The following is a 26657-nucleotide window of genomic DNA, read 5'->3' on the forward strand; positions in this document are numbered from 1 at the left end:
GGAAATGTTTTTCTTTTTATATTTTTAATAGATTGCTGATTTTTAATAGATCCTTTCGATTTCACTAAAAGACTTTTGTTCTACGATGCATAGTTCAGGAGATATGAATTTTACAAGTTTAAGGTATATAGGGAAATCGTGAAAATTCATCTAGAGTTTTCCGAGAAAATAGGCCACTATAATTTTTTTGAATTTCACTACTTTTGGTCATGTATCCACGAGATCTACCTCTGGTGAAAATTTCATGCAAATCGGAGAACCTCCGGCCCAAACCTGTCCGATAATTTAAAAAAATGCCCTGGAGCCTCTAAAATGTTGCACCAGAATTCATTGCAAGCAGATTAATTATCTATTTCCGACGACTTTAATCGACAGTTTCTTTATGAAAAAGCGTTTTTATAAAAAGTAATTTAAAAAACAATATTTCAAGGGGTCTATTTTTTCAAAATCAGTTTAAAATTTGTTGGTTGTTTTACTATAGTAAACTGATTGCTGACCAATAGTTTTACTATTCAAAAAGTTAGTTGACTTTTGGATTAATTTGATAAGTATAGAATCATAATCTACTGTTAACTCTCCCTTGCTCGATATTTCGTATCCCAATATCGAGTTGAAGAACCACAGTACAAGTTGGTTTTCATGGCTACTGCGATGGTCCCTAGGATCGCATTTGCACTGGTTTTGTGTTCCATAATTCGATACCTCCCTTACTCGATGGCCCCTTCAATATCGAGTTATGGAGAGTTGACTGTAGAAACTAATGCATAGTATTCCTCTGGTTCGGTTTGCCTCAAGTTCGTCAAAAATAATTGAGCTCTGGAGCTACCATGGGAAAGAGACTTCTTCGGTTATGGCAAAAAAGTAATTTTAGATACCATATTGATTACAATGTCTTTAGAGACCTTAACTAAAAATAAACACTTTTTAGAGATATGCATTGAAATAGTATCCAAGCCTTTAAAAAAGATCTGCTTACCTGAAAATATATTATTTTTACTAGCTTTAATCTTTTCCTACAAATATTATTTATTTCATATGCTCATGAAAGATACCCAACTAGAACTGGGAATCGTATTTGCCTTTCCCATTTTAGCAATCCTAAGTCCTACTTCCTTATTTAAACAAGTTATTGGGAATATTAAAAATAACTTAAAGTGAATTGAATGAATACCTCAAGTTGTAACAGCGGCGCAGCCGAGATCTTTTTTGATTGAAGAAATGTTGTGTTACAAAAAGGACATATTCTGCCATAATAATTACTGGTTCGAGTTTTTTTTTTCCTGCGTATAGCCGAAATCCTCTGATAATTCCAGGTTTTTTTCCAGGTTGAATAAAATTCCCTGATAATTCCAGGTTTTCCAGGATTTTTCAGGTAGTAGACACCCTGCTAACTTAAAACTTAGCCTAAATTAAGAAGGCCGATTCAAAATTTTCTCCCGAAAAATTAGCTCAAAATAGTTGAAAAAAGTGACTTTTTGACGAAAAAAGTGACTTTAGTTGAAATGGCTTTAAAAAAGAGACTTTAAAGTGACTGGCCTCAAAAAAGTGACCAAGTCACTAAAAAGAGACTCGCTACCAGCCTTGTTGGCAATAACAGTCCGATCTTAGAAATTTGTACTTCAAATGAAAGCTTAGTATTATATCTGATTGATACATGTATTAAAATTTAAAATTTGTATTAAACTCTTTGCTAGCGATGCAGACAAAGGCAAAAATTAATGCTCCCCGCGAGTCGCACCTATTTTTCGACTTAACTGCATCTGAAGCGAAGAGCTTGATATGAAGTCGGATTTTTATACATGGATTAGTCAGATATAATACGAACCTTTCAGTTGAGATAAAAATTTCACATATCGGACTATTCTCGCGAACACACTAACCATTTATGTCGAAAAAGAGCCAAAAAGGTTGGGCAGGCCTGTCCTAGAGCAGCCTTGATAAAAACTCCTCTGCGATGCAAAGAGGAGGCGATTTTGCCGTTTTTCTGAGGAGAAAAAAATGAACTCAAAATTTTCAACAAAGATCCTCAAGCGATTCGAGTGAGAGTGCAAAAAAAATGCGAGGATTTTTTCAGGTACTCTATCTCTCTCGTTGCGAAGCTCACCTTTACTCACACTTCAAAAGAACTCTTGAGTCTGCCGCCCGAACAAACAGTCCTCGGGGAGTTGTGAGAGCATCCTTTTTTGATGGAATTTTACTCTGTTGTGTTTTGTGCTGCATCTTCCTCGCTCATTTTTCTTTGCCTCTCTGCTTAGCATTTTTTCGCTCATTCGCAAAGAGGCAAAGGCAGCACGCTGCTCTAGAGTATGTCACCGAATTTTTTACAGAAATTTCAAAAGGGTTTCTCAAATTACTAGAAGTAATTAATAAAAATTGTGGGATAGGCGCGTACACTGAATTCTCTTGGCTCAAACACCGTGATTCATTGCAAACATAATAAGGAAAAAAGTGACTGAAGAAAACATTTTAGTTAACATACAGACTTCGGACGCCTTCCATTGAAAATAGAGATTTTTTAGAAACTTACCCTAATATAAAGGCTAAGTTTCTAAAATAAGACCTGTTACTTTCAAAAACAAATTCATTCCACAGAAATTACCGTCCAAAAGTTTGAGGTCATCTCCAAGAAAACATTTGAAAATGTTTGGTCTATATTTCTGTGATTACAAGTTGACGGCAACGAGTTAATCTTATTTAGTAGGTGTTTTTACCAGAAAAAAATGAATTATAAGTACTGAATTTTGACCTCAAGTTGTAAGATTTTATAAATATTATACAGAAAAAAAAGCTAGTTGAATTGACCAAAATATCAAATCAATTTCTCAATTGTAACTTAGTCTTATACTTTTTGAAGAGCGCTACCAAACTTATTGCGCAGAAATCAGAGAACTGTTAAGAATCAATAAAACCGTTTGTTCATATCGTCATGCGAAAATTGGGGTCACTATGTACAGTACACCCATTAATTTTTGTTCAAATAAACAATGCAAAATTAAATTGGTCGACTTATGGTAGAGATTCTAGGAAAAAGATTTACATGTGTTGCAGGTAATCCCAAACTTGTGCGCGATACATACACCATTGTAACGTAAGTACAATTTTATCATCTCAAAATAAAAACTCATCTTTCAAACCATAATAAAGATTGGAGATATGTCCATCACATTGCACTATGAGCCAGGGACGCAATCTGGCGGGACAAAATTAATAACTCGGTAACGAAACGTTTCCGGCATTTGGTATCTTCGGTATTTTTTTTTTTTGTGTAACAACGACGACCATCTTTTGACATAAATAGTTCGTAAATCGTCCGCATATGTGGCGCCACAATCTAACCTTTTCTTGTGACGTTCTAGAGATATTAATCGCGAATGAAAAGAAAACCATGGAAAAATGAAAAAAACAAATCTTGAAAACACCAAAATATACCTCTCTGAAATTTTGACATCCGTTTCTTCTAATATTGTTATATATTGCCTAAAAATTTGAGCTTGCGATTTTATCGCTTTTGTAGACATTGAGGTTAAAAAAAATTGCTTTATTTTTCAAGTTATTTCATTATTTCTTAATTTTTAAGCGTCGTGTTGTTAAAATTCATCCACCAGAGGCTGTGTTTGATATATATTTATCAGCAAAAAATATTATATGACATAGTTCTTAAGAAAAATTTCAAATTTGTTGAAAAAAATCCGTTTATGTCAGTAGATGGTCCTCGTTGTTACAAAAAAAAGACACCAAATGCCCGAAACGCTTCGTTACTGAGTTATTAATTTTGTCCCACCAGATTGCGTCCCTGGCCCATAGTGCATTGTTTGCTATCATTTAAAATAAGCTTAAAATCAGTTTGCAACATTGTCCAATGAAGTTTGGATAGTAAGATTTGAACGTTTGGGCTACTTTTAAACCTCCACCGAAATGGCTGTAAAATTTACGTAGGTTATTTATATCATAAAACACTATACCAAGGGGTGACCCTTAACTGCGAAATATTTAACAAAAAAATGTGCATATGATTGTTCTATTTGTGTCTTGGGAAAAAATTCAGTGCTTCAAGATATTTCATTAGAAAGAACTCCTTCTCCAGTCTTCCTTCCTCTAGTTACTTTCTCATGTTCTGCGAATATTCTTCGAAAAATTCATAGTACAATTCCTGGAATTCATTCTGGAGAATAACTTAGTACAATTCCAGAAAATAATCATGCAAAACCATTGGCGAAATGTGTGTGTAATTTCACAAGAAAAAAAAGCCTGAACAAAATTGTTGAATAATCCCTGGATGTGTGAAGAAATTTCTACACAAATTAAAATAGATATTTTAAAGGATTTTTTTTCAAAAAAAAAATAAATAAATAAATAAAAAAAAAAGGGAGGAGTTTCTACCAGGAATTCTAAACTAGATAAATTCAATTAGCACTAAAAGATGAAAAATGTATTCTACTACTTAAAACCAAGATTACCCTAAAATGTTTTCAACTTCAAATGAAAGTTACAGCCTTCCTCTATACGATGCCACTAAATTTTTCATGTGTTCCAAAGGAAATATGAAATATATCACGCGAAGAAATACTTTATCAAAAAATGGGCTTTTCGCAAACTGTTCAGGTAGCCGGCGTACGAGGGCTGCACTAATTTGTGAAAACCGAAACGACCACCCTTCAGTTTTAGCATAGCGATCAGTGACATAAAATTGGGATTCTAGCGATGTGTGCCGATGACGGCCTGGTTTCTGCGGGAATTGCTCAGGAGAGATCCACGTTTTTTCACATCTCTTGTGATGGGATAAGAAAAGTGTATATAGAAAAGATTCATTAGATGTTTCTATAATATGGATCTTTAGATCAATAATTGGGTTAATTTTTGTAGTAACTACACAGCAGAAAACATTTTTTATATCTGTTCTTACGATTCTTCCAAGAATTCATCTAGTAATTACTGAAATCTTTTCCTGGTATTCCTTTTAGAATTTTTGGGCTAAATCTCAAAAACAATCCATCAAAAATCAGTCATTAAAAACATTTACAATAAAACGCTAAGAATGAAATATGGTATGCCAATATGGTAATTTCGTAGAATAAAGCAAAAATAATTCAATACCGTAAAATCGGGTGTAATTGATCAGCAGGGTGAAATTGATCATCGTATCACACGATTCTATTTATTCGTAATGGAGCACAAATATAAATGTAAGTTGCTGTAAATGAACGTTGCTTGTCGTAACTATTGTCGAATTGTGTGTTGTGAAGTTTTTTGCGTTAAAGAATGTTTATTACTATGAAAATAACGTAAAATTTCAAAATCATGCACGGTGCAGTATTGACAAACACCTATGAACTTCTATTAATAAGCAAGGATTTGAACATGGTATAAACCTGAAAGTTTGTGAGGATGCTTGAGATATATCCCCAAACCAGATTTCATCACCAAAACTTGTACCAATTTGCTCATATGGTTGAAATAATTGAATTTCTGTTAGATATCATTAAATTCTTTAGGAAATTGCAAACATTTAGGCGTTTTCCGCGTTATTCTTGAAATTTAACTATTCGTTATTTATATAAATATTGCATTGTTAAGAATTTTACAAGCATATTTGGATTCAGGGAGCTCAAATTTATCATATAAAGTTGTTTTGGAAACTTACAATAATGGTATTGACAAGTGATCAATTTCACCCCGAAATGAGTTCCTCTGATTTTTTATTTTAGAGGTATTTGTTAACACTAAAATGACATTTGTTAGAAAATTTCGGTACATAAGTCGATGAGGCTCACCTTCGTACTTGTTTTCCTGCATTAAGTTGTTTGGCATTGTTAACATTATAGAAAACAGACTAGAAGAACCGTGAAAAATGATCAATTTCACCCGAAATTACGGTACCAAAATAAAGATTCTAATGAAAAAATGACACTAAAGCTCGGTTGATAATTGAGTAAGAACTCTTCCAATAGTTTTTGAAAAATAATCTTGTTCGGAATATTATAGGGATTGTTCTCAGGATAACTTCATAGTCTTAGTTAGTTCGTCACACACAGAGTTCACTCTGTGGCTATGGTTTCAAGATTTTTGTGAAAATCTTGCTCACAATTCAAAAATTCCGATATAATGTTTAAAGCATCTCATCTAGTAGAATAAAATCACGCATAGAAATCTTAAAGATTTTTTACTTGGAATCTGTCAGAATCTTTCTAAAATCCTACCTCAATCTGTAGTATATTTGGTTTATTGCAATTTGTTTAAATGCAGCTTAAAATGAAATGTTCATCGCAAATCTCACATTCAGTATTCATTATTTGAAACAGCTGATAAGAATTGATTCCATCAGACAATTGGTCGCCATCGTATTCCGTCAACCGAATCATATTTCACAAAACCGAAAACCAGCCTCGCAACCGGCCACAGTCCTTTACGAGGATGGTGGCGCTCTCGCTTCCACTCGTCGTCGCCAAAAACTAATTGTATTCAATCAACCCAAATCGAGAGCTTTCTAATTGGTGTGTTTCGAACGTGACACCGGCTTGTACTACACACTCCTCGAACAACAGGTTCATTGTTTGCAAATTTCGTTTTCACCCGACTACCGACTACAATAATAATTTGTTACGTAATCAGTGAAATCGAAATTTTGGCAACGAAGTGGGTTATATTTAGGTAACAGAAGGAAATTAAAAATAAAACGATACTCATTAGCGTAGCACTTATGTATTCGTTTTATGAATAAAATTCACAAGCCAAAATAAGGGCTAGTGATATTGTTTTGAACATGAATGAAAAGGATTCGAAATCACAACTAAGTTAAGCAGCAAAATAACAAACTGTATTTTTATTTGACACAGCCTAATGAAGCATGGAAAAGTTCCGCTCATTAGCAATGCTGGTCGCGTTCTATGATCTTGGTACCGTAAAACGGCGTAACATTGATTGGTAGTAGGGTCATACCGAAAATTACTAAGTTATCAGCATATTTAATCCATGAACGGTGCATCTAAATCTTACATTGTTAACCTTCCACTCGTCACGCGGTATACCCCCTTCAGAATCACCACGCTGCTGCTGTGAGCAAGAAGCGAGCTTTTTTCACCAGTGTTGTACAAAATACAACAGCGCGACGACTGAAGTTTTAATTCAATAAAAAACTAAGGTTCATGTGACAATAATGTTCAGTATGGGTCTACCCCGTTTGGCATAATGCCATATGGCATAATGCCGTTTGGCATACAGTCGTTTGGCATAATAGCTGTTTGGCATAATGCCATTTGGCATAACAGTCGTTTGGCATAATGGTGAAAAACATTGAATTTAATCAAATTCTTTCCATTAAGCAAAGGGGTGTGGATGAATTGCTCGCAATCGTACATTCCGTTGTCAGTTATTGTTAGGCCATACTTGTAATCTTCATTTTTCAAGGAAACCAATATCCAATAAAGCTCTTTTAGAATTACATCATACATGACTTCCGAGAGTCATATGTCCGGGATATTATAAGGCAGTTTAAGCAAAAAAATGTGTCCAACGCCTAAGTTATGCCTTGTTATTTAAAATAAAAGGAACATGATATTTTATGTCGCATCTTATGGTCCCGGATACTACTGTATCACTGCAGTACCTTTCTTTTTAAATTATGCCAAACGACTATTATGCCAAACGACATTATGCCAAACGACTGTATGCCAAACGGCATTATGCCAAACGGGGTAGACCCGTTCAGTATGTGCAACGATTTGTTTAACTATTATTGAGTTTACACAAATGCAAGTCTCATATGAGTTCCGGAAATGAAATGTATAAGCTGTATCACAGGCATAGAGAATCATCGTACCTGACACACGATATACGAATGCAAAAATGGTAACTTTGGGAAAGAAAGCTCTCAGGTAATAATTGTGAAGGGCTCATTGAACACTAAGCTAAAAAGCAGGCTCTGTCCCTGTGAGGACGTAATGCCGAGAAGAAGAAGTTGTATAAGCTGTACGTTCACTAAAGGTAAAACATCCTAAACTGATTCCATCAAAAAATGTAGTAGAGTATGTTTAATTTAAAAATAGAAGCGATCGCAGAATTTCCTATGAAAATTGCCTACCTTAAGGCGTATTCCGCGGTTCATGATGTTCCTATTTTTGAAATAACTCGAAAATTAAATGAGTTATGCCTTTCACGTTCGGTTTGCCGGCACGTTTTAAACATGCTCAAAACTTTCGAAAAAACAAAATACAATACGTAGTCTCTAGCTCTGGGCAACAGTACTTGCTTTAAAAATAAAAAACTCGCAACATTTAGAATTTTAAATGGAATTTTGAAGAAATATTCGAACAAAATTGATCAATAATACCCCGTTTTACGGTACACAAATTTGCCTTCTCATACGTAGATCGTTACGCATCGGCCGACATAGGGGTGATTGCATTTAGCAACAGAGGCAGATTCGATTAATAGATAAAATTCAAATCAGGTTGGAGTTGCGAAAACCGTCTAAGTGTGTGCACGAAATGTTAGCACTGATAATAATGGTTAGTAGGAAATTATTCAAATTTTGATTGTCGGATATTTTTGTGGGTTGCCCCCGCTCTCAGGTGACATAGTTATCAGAGAGGTGATTGTGGCATTAATTATAAGTTTGTTACGGTACTATAAATTGTCTTATAAGACCCCATAGTGGTTACGTTTCATTTCGTTCCATTGAACTTAAGTTTGCGGCATCCAATGACTGTTTTACGATTCAATCGGGGCATAATTTATCACCGAATGGATTTTGCTGCATCATAGCAGCATTGTTCCTACTAGACTTCTGTTAAAGCTGATGATGCCCAACAGGGCAATCAATAAAATTGGCAATGTTAACTTTTACAACATAGAAGAAACGCGATGCATTTTATGTGCACATACAAACGATGAAATATGCTTGCCCATGAAACCGATATTCTTATTTAATTGAATCATATTCTCAAGGCAAAATTCGGAAATTAATTTTTTCTCATAATTTAATGGTTCATCCCAAAAACGGTGATTTTAAATAGATAGAAATTTAACGAGAGTGCAACACCATAAAAGATTGTTGACTGGAAACAGGAAAGGGTACAGCGATATGGCAATAATATATTTCACTTTATTTTACTCGAATGGGGGGATACACATTGCCATCACATAGTACACCAGTTTTCTATGGTGTCGTTTACCTCTGGAACGTGCTGCACTTTGCACTCTGAATTGTATCCAGTGTACAGCGTGATTCTTTTTTTTTTTCGATGTAATGAGTGGTGTACCAAGAAATGTGAAAGCAGAAAAGGATGCAACATCATTGAATGGAATCCTTTCTTCATTGGCAGTGACAAAATTCTGCTACAAAGTGTATAAAGCGGAAGGTTTTGCATAAAAGCGAAAAGGAATATACCAAAATTGAAGCTAGAGGAAACTTCAGTTGAAAGCTAACTTCAGATGTAAATTACTACTTCAGTGAAAGAATTTCCAATATCCAGAAGCCAGTTCGCAAGCTATTTCGTGACATACAAACATTACTTCATTTTTATTTATGTATAAGAAGATTGATAAATATCAACTACTACTACAACACATTGTTTAGCTGTTATTCGATGTCGTCGGCGTGAAATTTTGTTGAACTTCATATTTAACCTGCAGAGTTAATCTGAAGGCTTTCAAAACTGTCCCAGCAGATTCAAACGAGACGGCCTCAAGTAGTGCGTTATCATAATATGGAAAGTCTCTCAAACAAATTCTTAACTGGATAGAAACGAGCACTTTGACCGTATTTTGAAGAAACTCGAAAGAATTCGCTGGGAAGCGTATCAAAACCGTATGCATTTAAATAAAAAGAATTGTAAATAAAGATAAAACTTTCTTCACACATATCATAAGATAAATAACTCCTAGAAAATAAATGAAATGAATATTCAGTATTCCATCTATATAAATAAAAATGGAGTGGTGTTTGTATGTCACGAAATGACTTGAGAATGGATGAACCGATTGACGTAAGTTTTTCACAGTTGCACTCGACAAAGGATGCGACGAGATAGTGCCAATAGCGCCAAGAAAAAGTTTGAGGAAGTCTCCGGAATAAATGGGAAATCGGGAGAATGTAACATTTTGTACGGGGGGATTACACGACGTTTAACAACATGATGGCAAGACAAAGTTACTATAGTATACTGGCTATAGCCAGTTGTCATATGCGTTTGCAATATAGCTGAATTAACGATTTCGCACATTGAACTACCTCCCTTCTAGATACCTTGGTATCGACCGTTATAGTTATATATTTTTTTTCGGCATGTCGGTCTGTTTTGCTCGAAGTAAGAGGAAGAATGGCGAGGAAAGCAATGAATACTAGATGGATAGATACCGTAAGAAAACGGCAACAAAATTGGAATAGATGTCGAAGAGGACTTTTTATATGAAACAATATAACTTGAAACGTCCTTCTCATGAAGAATTGCTTTGAAAATCATTAGATTTCCCGAACATGGCCCACCAATTGATAGAACCTGTTCGATTGAAAACAATATTAGAACACTTGAAACCCTTGTTTTTTGGCTGTCTTGGTAGTGTTATTCGAACAACACGCCAAACCGTTCTCATAGACGACGTTAGCCAAAAAGAAGTAAATCGTTATATTGGTAACTTCAAACAGATTCCTCTATTATAGCCTTATTTCGCAGGAAACTTGAACAATTGAACGGACTTGCTAAAAAGTAGTTGATTATGGCTGCTTACGTTATTTCTACACCAATTAAATTTATTTATTTGATTAATAGTAGCGCAGCGAATTTAATAACATAAGAGATATGTTTCCACCGCAGCTAAATGCTTCGGCCTAATATATCTGAATGGTTATTAAACTTGTCATAGTAGAAAAGGCAAGACAATTGATTAGGTATAGCAGCATTAGCAGGTAATTTGTCTGTAATGACTCTTCAGGGTTCTAAGCATTGCAAGAAACACAAAGCTTAGAAGAACATAACTGTACAAACAACTGAAACTCACATCTCTAGAAGAATTTTGACAGCTCCTTCTTTTTTCTTGACATTACGATGCAGATGATGGCAGAGCCTGCTTCTCAGCTTCCCAACAACTTCCACAGTTATTAGCTGAGAGCTTTCTTTGCCAAGGTTCGGTGATACTCTATGTCCAAATAAGTAGTGAAGGAAACAACTTCTTTTCAGTTTGGTGGTTATTTATTGAATGTCAGTCATTTTACATATTCAGTCATGTCTTCCTAAGTCACTGCCTACCTTGATGATATTAATTATATTATTCTTTATTACAACATTTCGGCCATCCTGATTAACCGATGTCCTCATCGGCTGTTTCATTTGTTGAATTTAGATCTACTAGATTATTAGGAGATAACCATAGTTTCATATTCCCTGGTGAACATACAGATTGAAAGGGAAGGCTAGATGCTTGAAAACCTTCTATATCCGTAACTACATAACGATCATTTGGTAAAACTTTTTGGATAACATAAGGACCTTTGAATTTTTCTGACAATTTTGATGGTGAAACTGTTTTAAGGACAATAAAATCACCTACCTTATATTCAGTTACTTTTTTGCGTTTTCTATCAGTTGCCGATTTACTATACATTTGATTTTTTTGAATGATCTCCATTGCCTTATTTCTTTCAGATTGTAAATCTATTCTTCTATAATTATTATTGTAATTCTTTACAAATGCTTCCAAGTTATTATCAACAAAATTCAAATTTCTTTGAAGTGATCCAAATAATAAAACACTTGGATAATTTTTGATAGACCTATTATATGTATTGTTAAAAATATACTCCATTCTATTTAACAGATGATTCCATTTCAGACCAGTATCAATAATTAATTTCGATAGCATAGGTGTAAGTGTTCTATTTACACGTTCTGCTTGTCCATTTGCTTCTGGAGTGTACGCTGCAGTTTTTACATGTTCAATGCAATTACTTTCTACGAATGTTTTAAACTTTGATGATGAAAAACAAGATCCTCTATCAGTAATAATTCTAGCTGGTTTGCTGTAATAATTCATGTAATTTGATAGATTTCTAATAACTTCGTCTGTGTTTGTCGTTTTTGTAGGATAGAATTTAACATATTTAGTAAATGCATCAAACAACAACTAAAATGTACTTAAACCCTCCACTAGATTGTAGTTGGATCGGGCCATAATGATCTAAATGAATTGTATTAAATGGTTCATTACCTTTATTAATAGTTTTTAAAAATCCTTCTTTCTTACCTTCCTTTGGACTATAAAAAATACAACTTAAACAATTTGAAATATATTTCTTAACAATCTTCCTCATATGTGAAAACCAATAATGCTTTTTTATTTCGAAGATTGTTTTATCTATACCAATATGTCCATTTTTATCATGACAAATTCTAATAATATTATCAATCATTAATTTGGGTATTACTAATAACATTTTATCATCAACCTTTCTGAAAAGAACACCATTTCTCAATTCGAAATTTGGAAAAGTGCTGTTTTCAAGATGCTGTTTTATATTTTTCAATTTATCATCTTGCTCTTGAGCCAAAATAACATTCCTTTCAATATCTTCTGTATCTAATAAATTAATATCAATATTTTGTAATATTTCTTTATTTTTTGTCATATTTTGTCTACTTAAGGCATCGACATGTTTCATCCGCGCTTCATCTCTATATTCCAAAGTGTAGTCATAATTTTCAAGAAACAAAGCCCACCTACTAATTTTTGGATTAATTTCTTTCTTTATCAAAGTTTGTGCTAATGCATTGCAATCGGTAAGTATTTTGAAATTCATCCCAGATAAATAAACATGGAAACGTTTTATTGCATAAACTACCGCAAGAGTTTCTAACTCAAAACTATGTAATTTCGACTCAAAATTGTCTGTATTTTTACTAAAATAGCTAACGGGATGAAAAATTATTATCTTCTTGTTTTTGCATCAATATTGCTCCAAATCCATATGAACTTGCATCACAGTGCAGTTGAGTTTCAGCATTTGGATTAAAAATACTTAGTATAGGTGCAGATATTAATCTTTCCTTTAATGTTTGAAAAGCGTCAAGTTGTTCATCACCAAAATTAAATACTGTATCCTTTTTTAATAAATTATATAACGGTCTAGCAACAGTAGCAAAGTTTTTTATAAATTTTCTAAAATAACTCGTTAATCCTAAAAATCTTTGAATATCTTTAACATTTTTTGGAACGGGAAAATTAGACACAGCCTCAATATGCGATTTATTTGGGCGTCTACCAAATTTATTAATCGTATAGCCTAAGTAATCAATTTCTTCAAATAAAAATCTGCATTTCTCCAAATTCAACTCTAAAAGATTTTTACTTAAAATTTCGAAAACTGATTGCAATATTTCCAAATGTTCTTCAAAAGTATCAGAAAATATAATAATATCATCAATATAAACACAAAGTTTTCCTTCTTCAATCAATTTTTTGAAAATTATGTTTATGAACCTCTGAAAAACTGCAGGAGCATTACAAAGACCAAAAGGTACGCGTAAATATTCATACTGACCAGATGGAGTAACAAATGACCGTAAATTTAGTGCACTCAGGAGCAATTTTGATTTGATGAAATCCAGATTTTAAATCCAGCACCGAAAATATTCGTTTGTTTTCTTAATTTATCCAAAATATCTTCAATTAATGGTAAAGGATAATTATCTCTATGAGTGTCTTTGTTTAATTTACGATAATCAACGCACATTCTAATATCACCGTCTTTCTTTGGTATTAAAACTATAGGGCTAGCCAAATGGAGAATCACTCTCTTTAATAACGTTTTTCGTGCAAAAGTTCTTTAATTTTTTTATCTACTTTACTTTTTTCGGCATGTGACAATCTTCTAGGCTTAAAATGAAACTGAGTACCAGTTTTCAAATTAATTTTCATATCATATTTAGTTTCAGCCTGCTTAGGCTTCTCGGAAAATAAATAGTGTCTTTTTAATATATCCAAAAACTTTACAAACTGATCGTTACTTACATTTCCAACATTTGCTAAAATTTTTGATTCATCGACCGCATTAATAGGTTTCATTTCGTCAAGCTGTTCAGCATTCAGTTTCTCAATGATTGGAGTTCTGGAAATACTTATATGGTTTCTCTCAATAATTGTTCGAACCCCAGGTTTCATTATTAAATCGCGTCCAATAATTGCATCATACGACGACATGGTTGAATCAGGAACGACCAAAAAGCTTACCTTAAAAAGAATATTTTGAATATAAACATTAGTATTAAATTTTCCTAAAATGGTTAGTCGTGTTCCTCCGATACCCTTATAGATTTTAGTTTTATCGTGATCATCAATTTTTTTCATGTTTTGTATGTTTAAGATGTATCAGAGAAACAGGACTTCCTGTATCTAATAAAGCTTTTAAAGGTTGGTCAGTATTACTAATTTGCAAATTTACAAGTCCGTTATATTGTTCGTCTAACTCAGTCGATTTGTCAGGTATTGTAACAACAGCTCCAATCCGCTTTGGACTATGGTGTACTTGCTCCTTCCATGGATTTTTCCGACAAATTTGACGACATCTCGCAGCAATATGTCCTGGTTGACGACAATTATAACAAATGATGGAAGATGATGAGTTGGTCCTCTGATGAATTTTGATGAACGCAAAGGCATTTTTGATATCTGCAACTCTTGAAAAATTTCTTATTCTTGCCTGATTTCTTAACTGTAGATCAGGAATTCCCTCAATAAGGTACTCAATTAACGACGATTCGTGGAGCTGTAACGGTAACGCCAAAATCTGTTTTTTCACTGCAATATTCACCAAAGGATTCTCCAAAACGCCATTTTCTTGATTCCAACTGTTTGTGTAATTCAATTGAACTTGTCTTCACCGAAAAAATGTCTTCCATTTTCTTGAACCATTCCTGGAGATCCATTTTCATTAAATCCGTCTGTGACATGGACCAAATTTGCGCATTCCCTTTCAATGTTTCAAAACGATAAGCTTCATAATGTCATCATTTACATATTCAGTCATGTCTTCCTAAGTCACTGCCTACCTTGATGATATTAATTATATTATTCTTTATTACAACAAGTAGTAAGAAAATTTTAATTACGAAAAGATCCAGGACCAACTGAGAATCATACCCAGATACTTTCAGCATGGATTTAGTGAATAGCCTCGGACGTTAAAAAAAGACACTGACACGTTAATGCTTCCAGAGGGCATTTATGCCCTTTGAAGGAAGCACCACACTAGACAACGGACTAGCATGCAACGCCCAGTGGCACAGTCGGAAAACATTCCTCACGAAAAGTTTACCGGCCTTAGGCGGGAATCGAACCCACACTCCTTAACACGATGCGGCTACACTAACCGCACGGCTACGAAGCCCACAAACCATTACCATCAGAAAAAGGAAATATTTTTTACAGCAATCACTGCGAAACTGAGAGAATCAATAGACGAATTCTTGGAGCTTTCCTTAGAAGTATTAGGGGCGGGAGGGCATCCAACATCAAGATCCTGTTTGTTATCTTACATAAGAGAGGTTGGGGGTGTTCCTAAGGCATGTTACTTAACGCAAAGAAGATAAGCTACTTTTTTTTAAAGTTTACATAAATGTTTCTTCAAGAAAAGTCTTTGAACTGATCATCCCAGACAACCAGAATGTACATATAACGAAATCATCTTTAGCGTTATGCGATGCTTGTATGCGCAAAGTTTCACGTATAAGATGTTGCGAAAAGGCCTTATACGTACAAAAGTGGAGGCGATATACGTGCATATTTTATATGACGAAAAATAACATGCAATGCGAGTGTGTAAATTTTCTTGCGGACTTATCTGTACTCTTATGCGACATAATTTATCATAACAAAATTGATTTGACAGCTGCTACGGATTGATCCGACCTACTTTGTACAAGTATACGGGACGAAACGAAATGTACAAATGAACTCAGAAAATAGAATTTTATGCGAGGAAACTCATCGATCAGTTTTGATCGAAACGTCAAACCGATCACATCGTCTCTCCTATACGACGGTAACTTTTGATTAGTTTTCACAAAAAGTACATCGTTAATCCGAAATCCTGGGTAAGCACGCTTCGAGTAGTGCTCCAGATGCCGCGAATCCGAAAAGTGGCTCGAATGGCCCGTCCGCCATAGTAATCCGCAGGAACTACGATAAAAACAAAATTCGCATAACCTCCACGCAATCGGAGATAAATGCAATGGTCGATAAACAACTGTTGGTCCCGAACCAGCATCCGGAACGTCAGCGTAGCAGCTCACTAAACAGCGGTGATCACTCCAGTGCTCAGTGTACCGGACAACATAGTGCCGAAAGTCCGCCCCAATCGCAATCGAATGGCAACGTAAACATCCACTATGAAGTGCATCCAAATGTGTCGACTGAAAACATCTTCGACGCCCTTATGCACGACGATGGGAATCGACCTCAACAAAGTGAACAATTTCGGTCACAGAGTGTGGCCAAGATTCGGTGCCCGCCGATATTTGTGTACAATTGGACTGTAACACAAATCAACAACCTGATGTCTTCTCCAGCAATGGGTGTGAAATCATTTACACCGAAATCATCAAGTCAGGCATCCGACTTCTGATCAAGGATAAAGCGGACTTCGACAAGACGATTGAAGCTCTCAAAACGAGGAACGCCAGGTTCTATACACATGGAACCAGTGACGAAACGCCAGTCAAAGTCATATTGGGTGGTCTCCCGGTTTTTGACCTGGATGAGCTAAAAATTGAATTGCAGAACAACAACATTTTGTCACAGAAGTGAAAAATCTCTACTCGTCAAAAGACGGAGAAATCGCTCTGTACGTTCTTCATTTCCCCAAGGGGTCAGTCAAGCTGCGCGATCTACAAAAAACTCGGACACTTTTTAATGTTGTTGTGAACTGGCGCTACTTCACCAAAAAGGTAAACGATGCAGTCCAGTGTTTTAGATGCCAACAATTTGGTCATGGAATGCGTTACTGCAACATGGAGGCAAAATGTGTGAAGTGCGGGGAGCTTCATCTCTCCAAGGAATGCACCCTGCCACCGCCAGGTGAAGGCAACAATCCACCCTCTCACTCGAGAATTCGTTGCGCCAATTGCAGCCAAAATCATACAGCGAACTTCAAGGGCTGCCCTACCAGGAAGAACTACATTCAGTTAAGCGAAGAAAAAAAGAAGCGCTCTACATCACACCGTGCAGGTGTTTCCATTAGTGCACCAATATCTAGTGGATTCAGTGGTTCGCATCGACCTACATATGTGAGCCACAACAGGATGTTTGCGGATGTCGTCAAGGAAAACCCTTCTGTATTTGATTCTGGTGCTGCTGTTGGAGCTGTTGGGCGTGTTGCTGCTGTTGTGAATCTCGCGGGCTCCGATAAAGAACGTGATGCAAATAACAACTCGGATCTCTTCTCCCTCTCGGAGTTTTTGAATCTTGCCAACGATCTTTTTACACGTCTAGCTTCGTGTAAGACAAAGGCATCGCAATTTCTCGCTCTTTCCGAGCTGATGTTCAAGTATGTGTTCAATGGACAACACATATAGTATACGCGTCATGAACTGGAACAGTCGTTCCATTCGCAATAAAGAAGGTGAATTCTTCGAGTTCATTGAAAAACACGAAATCGATGTTGCGGTAGTAACAGAAACATGGCTCCAACCGAATATATCAATCTACCATCCAAATTATTCATGTGTCCGTTTGGATCGTCCAAGTCATGTAGCAAACCGTGGAGGAGGCGTTGCGATTTTTGTTAGGAACGGAATTGCTTTCAAGCAAGCTGATGGATTGAACACTTCTTCCATTGAGGCTGTTGAAATAGTGCTAAACTTCGAGTCTACTGTTGTGCGTATCATCGCAGCATACTTCCCTGGATCTTCGAATCGCGCGATCCTTAACAACTTCAAACGTGACCTCAGAAAGCTCACTGATTCTACGGAACCATTTTTCGTGGTGGGCGATTTCAATTCCAAGCATCGACACTGGCACTGTTCTAAAAGCAATAAAGCAGGAGAAATGCTGTTACAGGAGAGCGAAAATGGAAATTTCTTCGTACACTACCCGAAAGTTACACTCGCATTTCACCGGGTGGAAAGTACTGCTCAACTTTGGACCTAGTGCTATCAAATAATTACGTGAACATGACAGTACCCCACACACTCCAAGAACTTTGTTCAGACCATTATCCCGTAGTATTTTCCATCAACACGGATAGTCCAGTGGTAACCCAAGTGCGCAAATACAAAAACTTTGATCGTGCTGATTGGACTCGCTTTGCCAACTCCGTAAATAGAAGACTCGATGTGACGTCAAGCTTGCTTAATAATTTGGATACTACACAAAAAATCGACGACAGTATCCATGCATTTGTTGCAGCTTTGAAGGCTGCTGAAGTCGAATCTGTTCCTGTTGTTAATATCACCAAGACGAATCACGAACTTCCCAATCATACTAAGCTGTTGATTCGACTTAGGAATGTCCGACGAAGGCAATTCTATCGTACGAGGGATCCTGTCTTGAAGAGGATTGTTGATGCACTCACTCAAGAGATTCGGGAACAGTGCGCAGCACACAAATACAAAAATTTTGGCAAAACATTACGCGACCTGACCCAAGGAAGCAAAAAGTTTTGGAAAATCAGTAGGAGCCTTCGTTCTTCAACTAAATATCAACCACCCCTGCGAGTTGGAAATCGTTTGATGGTTTCAAACAAGGAGAAAGCTGATGCACTGGCGGCTAACTTCGCACAGGCCCACAACAACACACTCGCGAGCGACCCTAGGACAGTCCAAGAGGTCAACCAAACAATAGAGGAACTCTCCAATTTCATCGAGATGAACATCGACCCATCGACTCTCACAAAACCAAAAGAAATCAGGGAGATAATCAAGCGACTCAAAAGTAAAAAATCTCCAGGTCAGGACGGGGTCCGCAACGTGATGCTCAAACATTTACCTCGAAAAGGCCTGGTTTATCTGAACAAAATTTTCAACGGCTGCATAAAACTGATGTATTTTCCCACCACGTGGAAGCATGCAACTGTAGTAGCCATCCCCAAGTCCAAAAAAGACGTAACGCTGCCTACAAACTACCGCCCCATCAGTCTGCTAAGTAGCCTGAGCAAAGTGTTTGAACGAATCATCCTAAATCGGTTGAATCGACATTTAGATTCTAACGAGGTGATTCCAAACGAGCAATTTGGATTCAAAGCCGGTCACTCCACCAACCACCAGTTAGCACGGATAACCAAAATCGTGAAGGACGGTTTCTCTGCAAGAAAATCGACTGGTATGATTATGCTTGACGTCGAAAAGGCATATGATTCCGTCTGGCAGGACGCGATCATCTACAAACTACGCAAATGTAACTGTCCTCTCTACATTGGGAAGCTGGTGCAATCATTCCTAATCGAAAGATCATTCCAAGTATCTGTTAACGACTCCGTATCTGGAAAATTGGACATCCCTTGTGGCGTCCCACAGGGATCTGTGTTGAGCCCAACACTCTACAATGTTTTCACTAGCGACGTCCTGATGGTTGATGGAATCACCTACGCCTTCTTCGCCGATGATACAGCATTCCTCGTTTCGGATGAAGATCCAAAAATAATCACCTGCAAACTTCAGCAAGCGCAGAACAAGCTCGAAGAATACCAGCAGAAATGGCGGATCAAGACAAACACTGTAAAAACTCAGGCCATTTTCTTTACACGAAGAAGAGCCCCAAGACACCTACCATCTTCAAAAGTCAACGTCAATGGAGTCGACATTCCGTGGAAAAATGAAGCATGTTACTTGGGATTGACAATGGATGGAAAGCTGCTATTTGACAAACATATTAACAATAGTATCAACAAAGTTAAAGGTTTAACTCGTTCATTGTATTCAATGATTAACCCTCTAATACCCAACCCCGCCTTTAGACGGGGTACACTTTGGAATTTTGTGTATTTTTTCGTAGCTCGGAAATCAAAATGATTTTATTTTTGGCTTAATCCTTGACTCATAACACGCATATGAGAAAAGTTTTTTATGACTTTTGAAACTTTTTTGTATTTTTGAAAATTGTTTGAAAAATTGTATTCTTATATAACCTACAAATGCCTAGGGTTTATTTAACGTGTATTATTAAAAGTCGTGCCTTTTATATTTTTCTACTATTAATCTATAACAGAAGAAGGGCTTGGTGGTATTAAAATAATTCCAAACCTGTGTTTCCGTTAATTACACGGAAAATAAAAATATTTTCAGAAAAATATTTGAAATTTATTATTTTTAAAAGTACCGTGAAAACTTGAATTTTTATTGTTGTCAAAAATCAGTAACTAGAAGAAGCTTCAAGAAAAAATGAAAAAGGATAGGGATGTTCGAAAATAAAAATTATAAAAATCAAAAACCAAAATTCATAGATTAGCGAATAAAAATAAATCATTGCCCAAAACGTGTTTAGAACGATTTTAGATAACTAAAAATGATATTTAGATCGAAAATAAAAATTTGGGTATTAGAGGGTTAACCGAAGATCTTCTCTACAACTGGCGAACAAAATGCTGCTCTACAAAAGTGTCTTCAGACCGGTTCTCACCTATGGTTGTCCAGTTTGGCAATGTTGTGCTATGTCTCATCTGAAACGTCTCCAAGTCAAACAGAACAAGCTTCTAAAGATGATTTTTAATTTGGATCCCTGGTTCCCAACAGATGAGCTTCATGATATCGCAGAAACGGAAACGTTACTCGAGTTTTTCAATAAACTAACGAACAAATTCAAATTATCGTGCGAAATCTCAACAAATCCACTCGTTGTGAGTCTTTTTCAATAAAACACTGTGATATATTAGTTTAGATTAGGTTAAGAATAACAAAAAGTGAATTCTAGGGTTTTTGTTGAACTATTTTCTCCCTATCTTTGCATAAATGTATCACATTACTATTAGTTCTCCAAAGGAATTTTGATAATTTCGCAGTTGTAAGTAGTACAAATCTCTGCCTCAACAAATGTATTAAAACCAATAAAATAAATAAATAAAATAAATAAATAAAACGATATCATCCACCACATACTTGTACACTAACGATATCTACTTTAGTTTTGGTTTGCCTAACCTTCTGCACTTATTAATTTTGAAGGATTCAATGAGTTCTGGCGCCGCCAATGCTTATTCATTTCCACGTAATTTTACATCAGTTAAAGTTTAAAACAAAATAAGTACCAGTCTACCAAAACGGTTTGCTGCATCAAAAATATATAAAAGTTTATGCGTGTATTTAATTCAGAAATTATACGTGATTTGCGACCGAAATTGGCCTTTTGTGTGCCCATCTCCTTAGCGTAGGAGTCGGCTCCTGTCTAGCTAGCTCATTTTTAAATGCCAGGCATGCTAAATGGGCCAGAACAGAAAATTACTTGCTCGCAAGGAAAAGTACTTTTCTCGGTAATTCCTTGCCAAGAAGGGTGTTAAAATTTTATGTCATCGCCATTAATACATTACAAAAAGTTGTGTTTGAGGTGCTTACCATTCTTGAAGGTTCCCATCAGGTGATCCGAATCGATGCCGTGATGACACTCGTACAACGACTTTCCCATCAAATCAGCTGGATTGTAACCCAACAGGGCGTACATTCTGAGATAAAGTTTGAAAGAAACAATCAATTAGATTAATCTATTTCTTTAAATTTCAGCGCTTGCAGTACTTACTTATCATCAACATAGCTAAACTTCATATCCAATGAATGTTTACTCAAAAAGGTGCTCGAATCCAATGGTACCTCGATGTTGGAGGGATGCGGCAACGGGCGAGCCACAGCCACTAGCTGCCGTTGGCCGTTTTCCTTGCATGCAATGTGACCAGTTACATGAATCACTTTGTACGATGCACTCTTGATATTGACGCTTCTGCCACGACTCGTCAGGGTACATTTGAGCCGAAGGAAAAAGTCACGATTCTCCATCGGTTTGCAATCGCTATTGGCTACCCCTTTCAATAGCTCTGAGGGACTATGGTGCCGCCCATTAAGTGCTTCTCGCAACTCTTCATGGTCACACTGGTGGCTATAGTCCCAGATCGGTTGTCCCATCATGTCGATCTGCATTATTATAAAATATAAGTAAAAAAATCGAAATATACGCATAACTAACTCATCTCACCTGTGAGAGGCCGAGATAATCGCTGACATTTTCCGAAATATAGGTAATATCCCCATCAGCAGAAAGAACCAGCAAGAAACCATCCAACGAAAGGAGGGCTAGCTTTTCTTTCTCCAAGGCGAGCTCATTCAACGCCGGCTTTGAATCTTCCTCCATATCGGTATCCTCGCACATAGCTTTTCCATCTTCAGCTATGCTCTCCCCCTTTTTGTTCACCATTGGCACTACATGTGAAATGGACGAAATAAAAATAAAAGCTTTTAGTACAACTGCGCAGCTGCCATCTGTACTTCGAATCGGGAATGAATCAACAAAGCTCGTTCATTTAGTACAGGTACTAATTTCATACTTACACATTTCGAGCATATCGCGAACTTTGAGATACGCTATTGATAGACGCATAACTGACGCTTTGTCCAGGTGGTCGACATCTTCCTGGCGCATCGGCAGCAAGCTAGCCAAGTCCTGGAAGATTTCCGTTTCCCGCGAACGACGACATCGGGCTGCGTCACGAGATTTTTCTTTGCGTTTCTCATTGTTCCTGTAAATGAGAGATGGAAAAAATATTAGTAAACCAAATATAGTTGGTTGATGTGACGTGGATAAAGAAATAGTCACAGACAAACAGACGTAAAACTGACATAACTCCATTGACCACGCTTTAGATTTTAGTCTGTTTGTCTTTAATTATAAGTTATAATTTAGGCCGCATGGAATAAATAACACAAATTAGACCTATTAGCGCATATTAGCGAAAAAACGAGCATGAAAAAATATCACAGCAATATCTTGGAACGCTATTCATATGTACGTTGAGTTTATTCTTTATTTTCAAAATTACGGGACAAATTTAGAATTCTCAAGAAAACGACAGGTCAGCTCGTCAAGGTCTTCAAAAAGGTACTGTCCTTGAATGTCTATGTAGGGGAAGACGGGGTAAGAGCGCCCGCCGGGGTAGGACGGACCACCTTCATGAAAATGAAAATGGCGGATTTCTTAAAAGTTCACCAAGTGCTTTCCATAAAAACAAGATTTTTTACATTCCGAAACATTTAGGGTGATATTTACATTAAATTTTTCATAACAAATATTAAAAACAAAGTTTCTGCTCGTCGACATTGAATTTGATCTAAATTTCACAGATGTTCACTTAAGGATTTCGGAAGATTTTTTTTATAAAATCATAAATTACCCGTCCATGCTTTAACGGAAATGTAAAATATGCATCAGTGAAGTGAAATATGAATTGTAAATATGTAGCTTTAAAATAAGGCCATAGATCTAAAAATTGCGCAAGCGGGGTAAAACCGACCACTATAGATGGGGTGAGACCACCACCTCTAATTCATATCAACTAAAATGTCTAAAGCATTTTTAACGTTGTACATTACTATTCAAGAAAAATGAAATCAATTTTGTTAAAAGTACAAACCGAATCCGCATATTTTTCCAAAAATATGGGTGTCTCTAGGTGATAATAAGTATATATCTGAGTTTTTTGAATTTATTGACCCTAAAAATTAATCAATATCCACGTTAACAAATACAGAATTCATAAAACACTACACTTTTTATAGTCACAGGGAACTGATATATTTTTACACAAAATTCTGTACGACAATCGTTGTGGTCGCTTTTACCCCGTGGGTGGGCGGTTTTACCACGTCGCTAAAAATAAATCGTGATAAGACAACACTTTTTCAAGCTTCAAGAAATAAATATTGTTTTACAAACACAACACCTTTGGTATTTTTTGATCACGCCTAAGACTTTAAAAAGGGCATGCTGCGTCGAAAAGGGATTTATTGATTCCTGACCCGTCTTTCCCTAATGCTATTCTAGAAATAAAACTTCAAAATAGTGCCCGAGCTACTATAGAGATTTTGAAAAAAAAAGGTTGAGATTTTCTCAAATAATGCCAAAATTTAATCTACACAGTTCTGCCACAATTCTGATAGGAACTGCAACAGAGTTTCATGCAGGAATTCTAGCAGATATACTTTACAACGGGTTTTTTACGTGGATTTTAACAAACTGTACTAGTGCTTCACTCAAAGATTGCAACGGTCTCATAAGAGGAATTTGTATCGACATTCAGAGGAAAATAACCATCGTCGTTTAACAAATTTTAAAACCCGAAGAAATGTTTACAAAAATCTATCACTATATTCGATGATTACTGATGATTGAATGATGGATTCTAGAGCCTTAAGTGAAGATGCATCGAATTCCAAATTTAAAGAACCTAATTTGAAAATTCACTTTCAACTCGCTTGAAGATGAATTTTGACTTATATCTTAAGATTTTTGACTTAAACTTTGAGGTTTTTTGGGATTTGAATTTAGAAGAGCACGCGATGTTATTATTTTGAGATCTTTAGTGAAATAAGCCACACCCTAATGGACTTGCATTATTTTACTAGTGGAATAATGATGAAACTTTTTATGAAAATTTTCTGTACATTTTTGCCGTTACTACTTGAAAAAAATATTGCCAATAATAAAAAGAAAATAATATAATCATTGTATTCTACCGGAACATTTTTCCAATTTCGAGCATGGTTGGATGGGTTTTATCATGCACTGTTAAGGCTAAGTAGCCTGTCATTCGTTTTGGCAACAATGATAACTTTTTAACTTGCATTTCAAAGTAATATGACTCAGTCTTGAAAATGTATCAGTGTACGCGCTAACATGCATAAAGTATGCTGAAACTTTTTCAGGTGTGTCAGTGCAAAACCAACTGATTTTCTTTGATTCGAAAGCATGAGATGCATTAGCAACAATCATCAACGACGCGTACAAATTTCAATAACGGCCTATGCCTTAACCTCCCAAACTAATCAGAGCTGTTTTTTTTTTTTGTTTTTTACAAGGGGGAAATCTGCAAACAGATCCCCTGAGAAGGTAACTCAGGGAATACGGGGATGACGCACCAACGACGACCCGCTAAAACCAGCCCATGCACTGTCCTTCTTCTTCTTCTTCTTTCTGGCGTAACGTCCCCACTGGGACAGAGCCTGCTTCTCAGATAAGTGTTCTTATGAGCACTTCCACAGTTATCAACTTAGAGTTTACTTTGCCAATGACCATTTTTGCATGTGTATATCGTGTGGCAGGTACGAAGATACTCTATGCCCTAAGAAGTCGAGAAAATTTCCAACCCGAAAAGATCCTCGACCGGTGCGATTCGAACCCACGACCCTCAGCTTGGTCTTGCTGAATAGCTGCGCGTTTACCGCTACGGATATCTGGGCCGCTAGCCCATGCACTGTACTTGAGCAATTATTTTTGAACTGTTTAAGTGGTGTACAGTGCATCGACATTACCCTTAGACTAAGACCCTTATCTCCCCGGAACCACCTTACGGTATTTCTCCGGGGAGGGACCAGTGCATATAGCACAACACGTGTAGCAGAAGTAGCCTAGACAAACTGCTTCTTCTAGCCGACTTAAACAATGTTACAATGTGACAATGTGACAGCTGTAGTTACTGCATTCCAGCACTCGGCATCCGCACACATTCTCTCTATTATGTACATTGTCGGACCACGAGTCCCCTCCGCATGTAGCGAGCATGCGACCTCTCACAACAATAAAACGGGGGTAATCGAACACGACATGCTCCGCTGTTTCCTACAATTGGGGCACTCAGGAGATCAGACACATTTGGTATTAGCCGATGGGTCCATCTACCCTTAGTGGTGTTATCCCATTCCTACTGCCAGCTTCTGAGCGTTTACACGTGTCGCGGACTCCTCTGGTACCTCTATGGTTGAAGCATTAAACATCTTTTTTGATGATGAGCCCTATGGGCGTCATCCTGGCTATGATGCACACGGCCTCTTTAGATACCGTCCGGTAGGCACTTGCTACTCTTAAGCACATTATCCTGTACGTGCTTTCCAACCGCTTTAGGTTTTTGCTCGTTCTTAGCGCTTTTGACCAGATTGATCCTCCATACCTAAGTACGGATAGCGCCACGCTTGCCAGTAGCTTGCATTTGCTGGCAATTACAGCAGAGCTGTTAGACATCATCCTCGAAAGCGCCGCTATAGTCGTAGATGCCCTTTTACAGGCATATTCAACGTGGCTAGCGAAGCTGAGCTTGTCATCGATCATTACCCCAAGGTGCCTAAGGGATCGCTTGGACTCTATGGTGCAATCACCTACCGAGTTAAGCGCCCGTTGCTCGGACTTGCGGTTGTTGACCACTACCACCCTAGTCTTGTAACGGGCCAGTCCTAGTTTCATAGAATTCATCCATTCCTCAACTATGGAAATAGAGTGCACTGCTGTCAACTCTACTTCCTCCTTCGATTCGCCATGGACCACTAGGATGATATCATCGGCGAAGCCAACAATTTTAACACCCGTCGGAAGGGGCAGCCTCGTACATTGCATTCCATAACAGCGGGCCCAGGATTGAAACTTGAGGTACTCCCGCGGTAATTCGAATGCTTTTCTGCTCCTCCTCTGTGTCATACAGTAGAATC

The 26657-nt window shown here is 36.8% G+C and overlaps 1 protein-coding gene across 2 annotated transcripts in view; it reads right to left on the reverse strand.

Moving 5' to 3' along the window:
• LOC5568344 (protein similar) overlaps positions 1-26657 on the reverse strand; it is a 408921-nt gene that overhangs the window by 323826 nt on the left and 58438 nt on the right. For both annotated transcript variants that reach the window (XM_021855001.1, XM_021854994.1), the window contains exons 2-5: positions 22515-22702; positions 22162-22385; positions 21712-22100; positions 21531-21637 (exon numbers count right to left, since the gene is read on the reverse strand). In XM_021855001.1, the coding sequence (XP_021710693.1) occupies positions 21531-21637; positions 21712-22100; positions 22162-22385; positions 22515-22702 (908 nt within the window). The remainder of the gene's footprint in view (positions 1-21530; positions 21638-21711; positions 22101-22161; positions 22386-22514; positions 22703-26657) is intronic.

Source organism: Aedes aegypti, chromosome 1 (genome assembly GCF_002204515.2).
Source record: "Aedes aegypti strain LVP_AGWG chromosome 1, AaegL5.0 Primary Assembly, whole genome shotgun sequence".
Taxonomy (NCBI): Eukaryota; Metazoa; Arthropoda; class Insecta; order Diptera; family Culicidae; genus Aedes; species Aedes aegypti.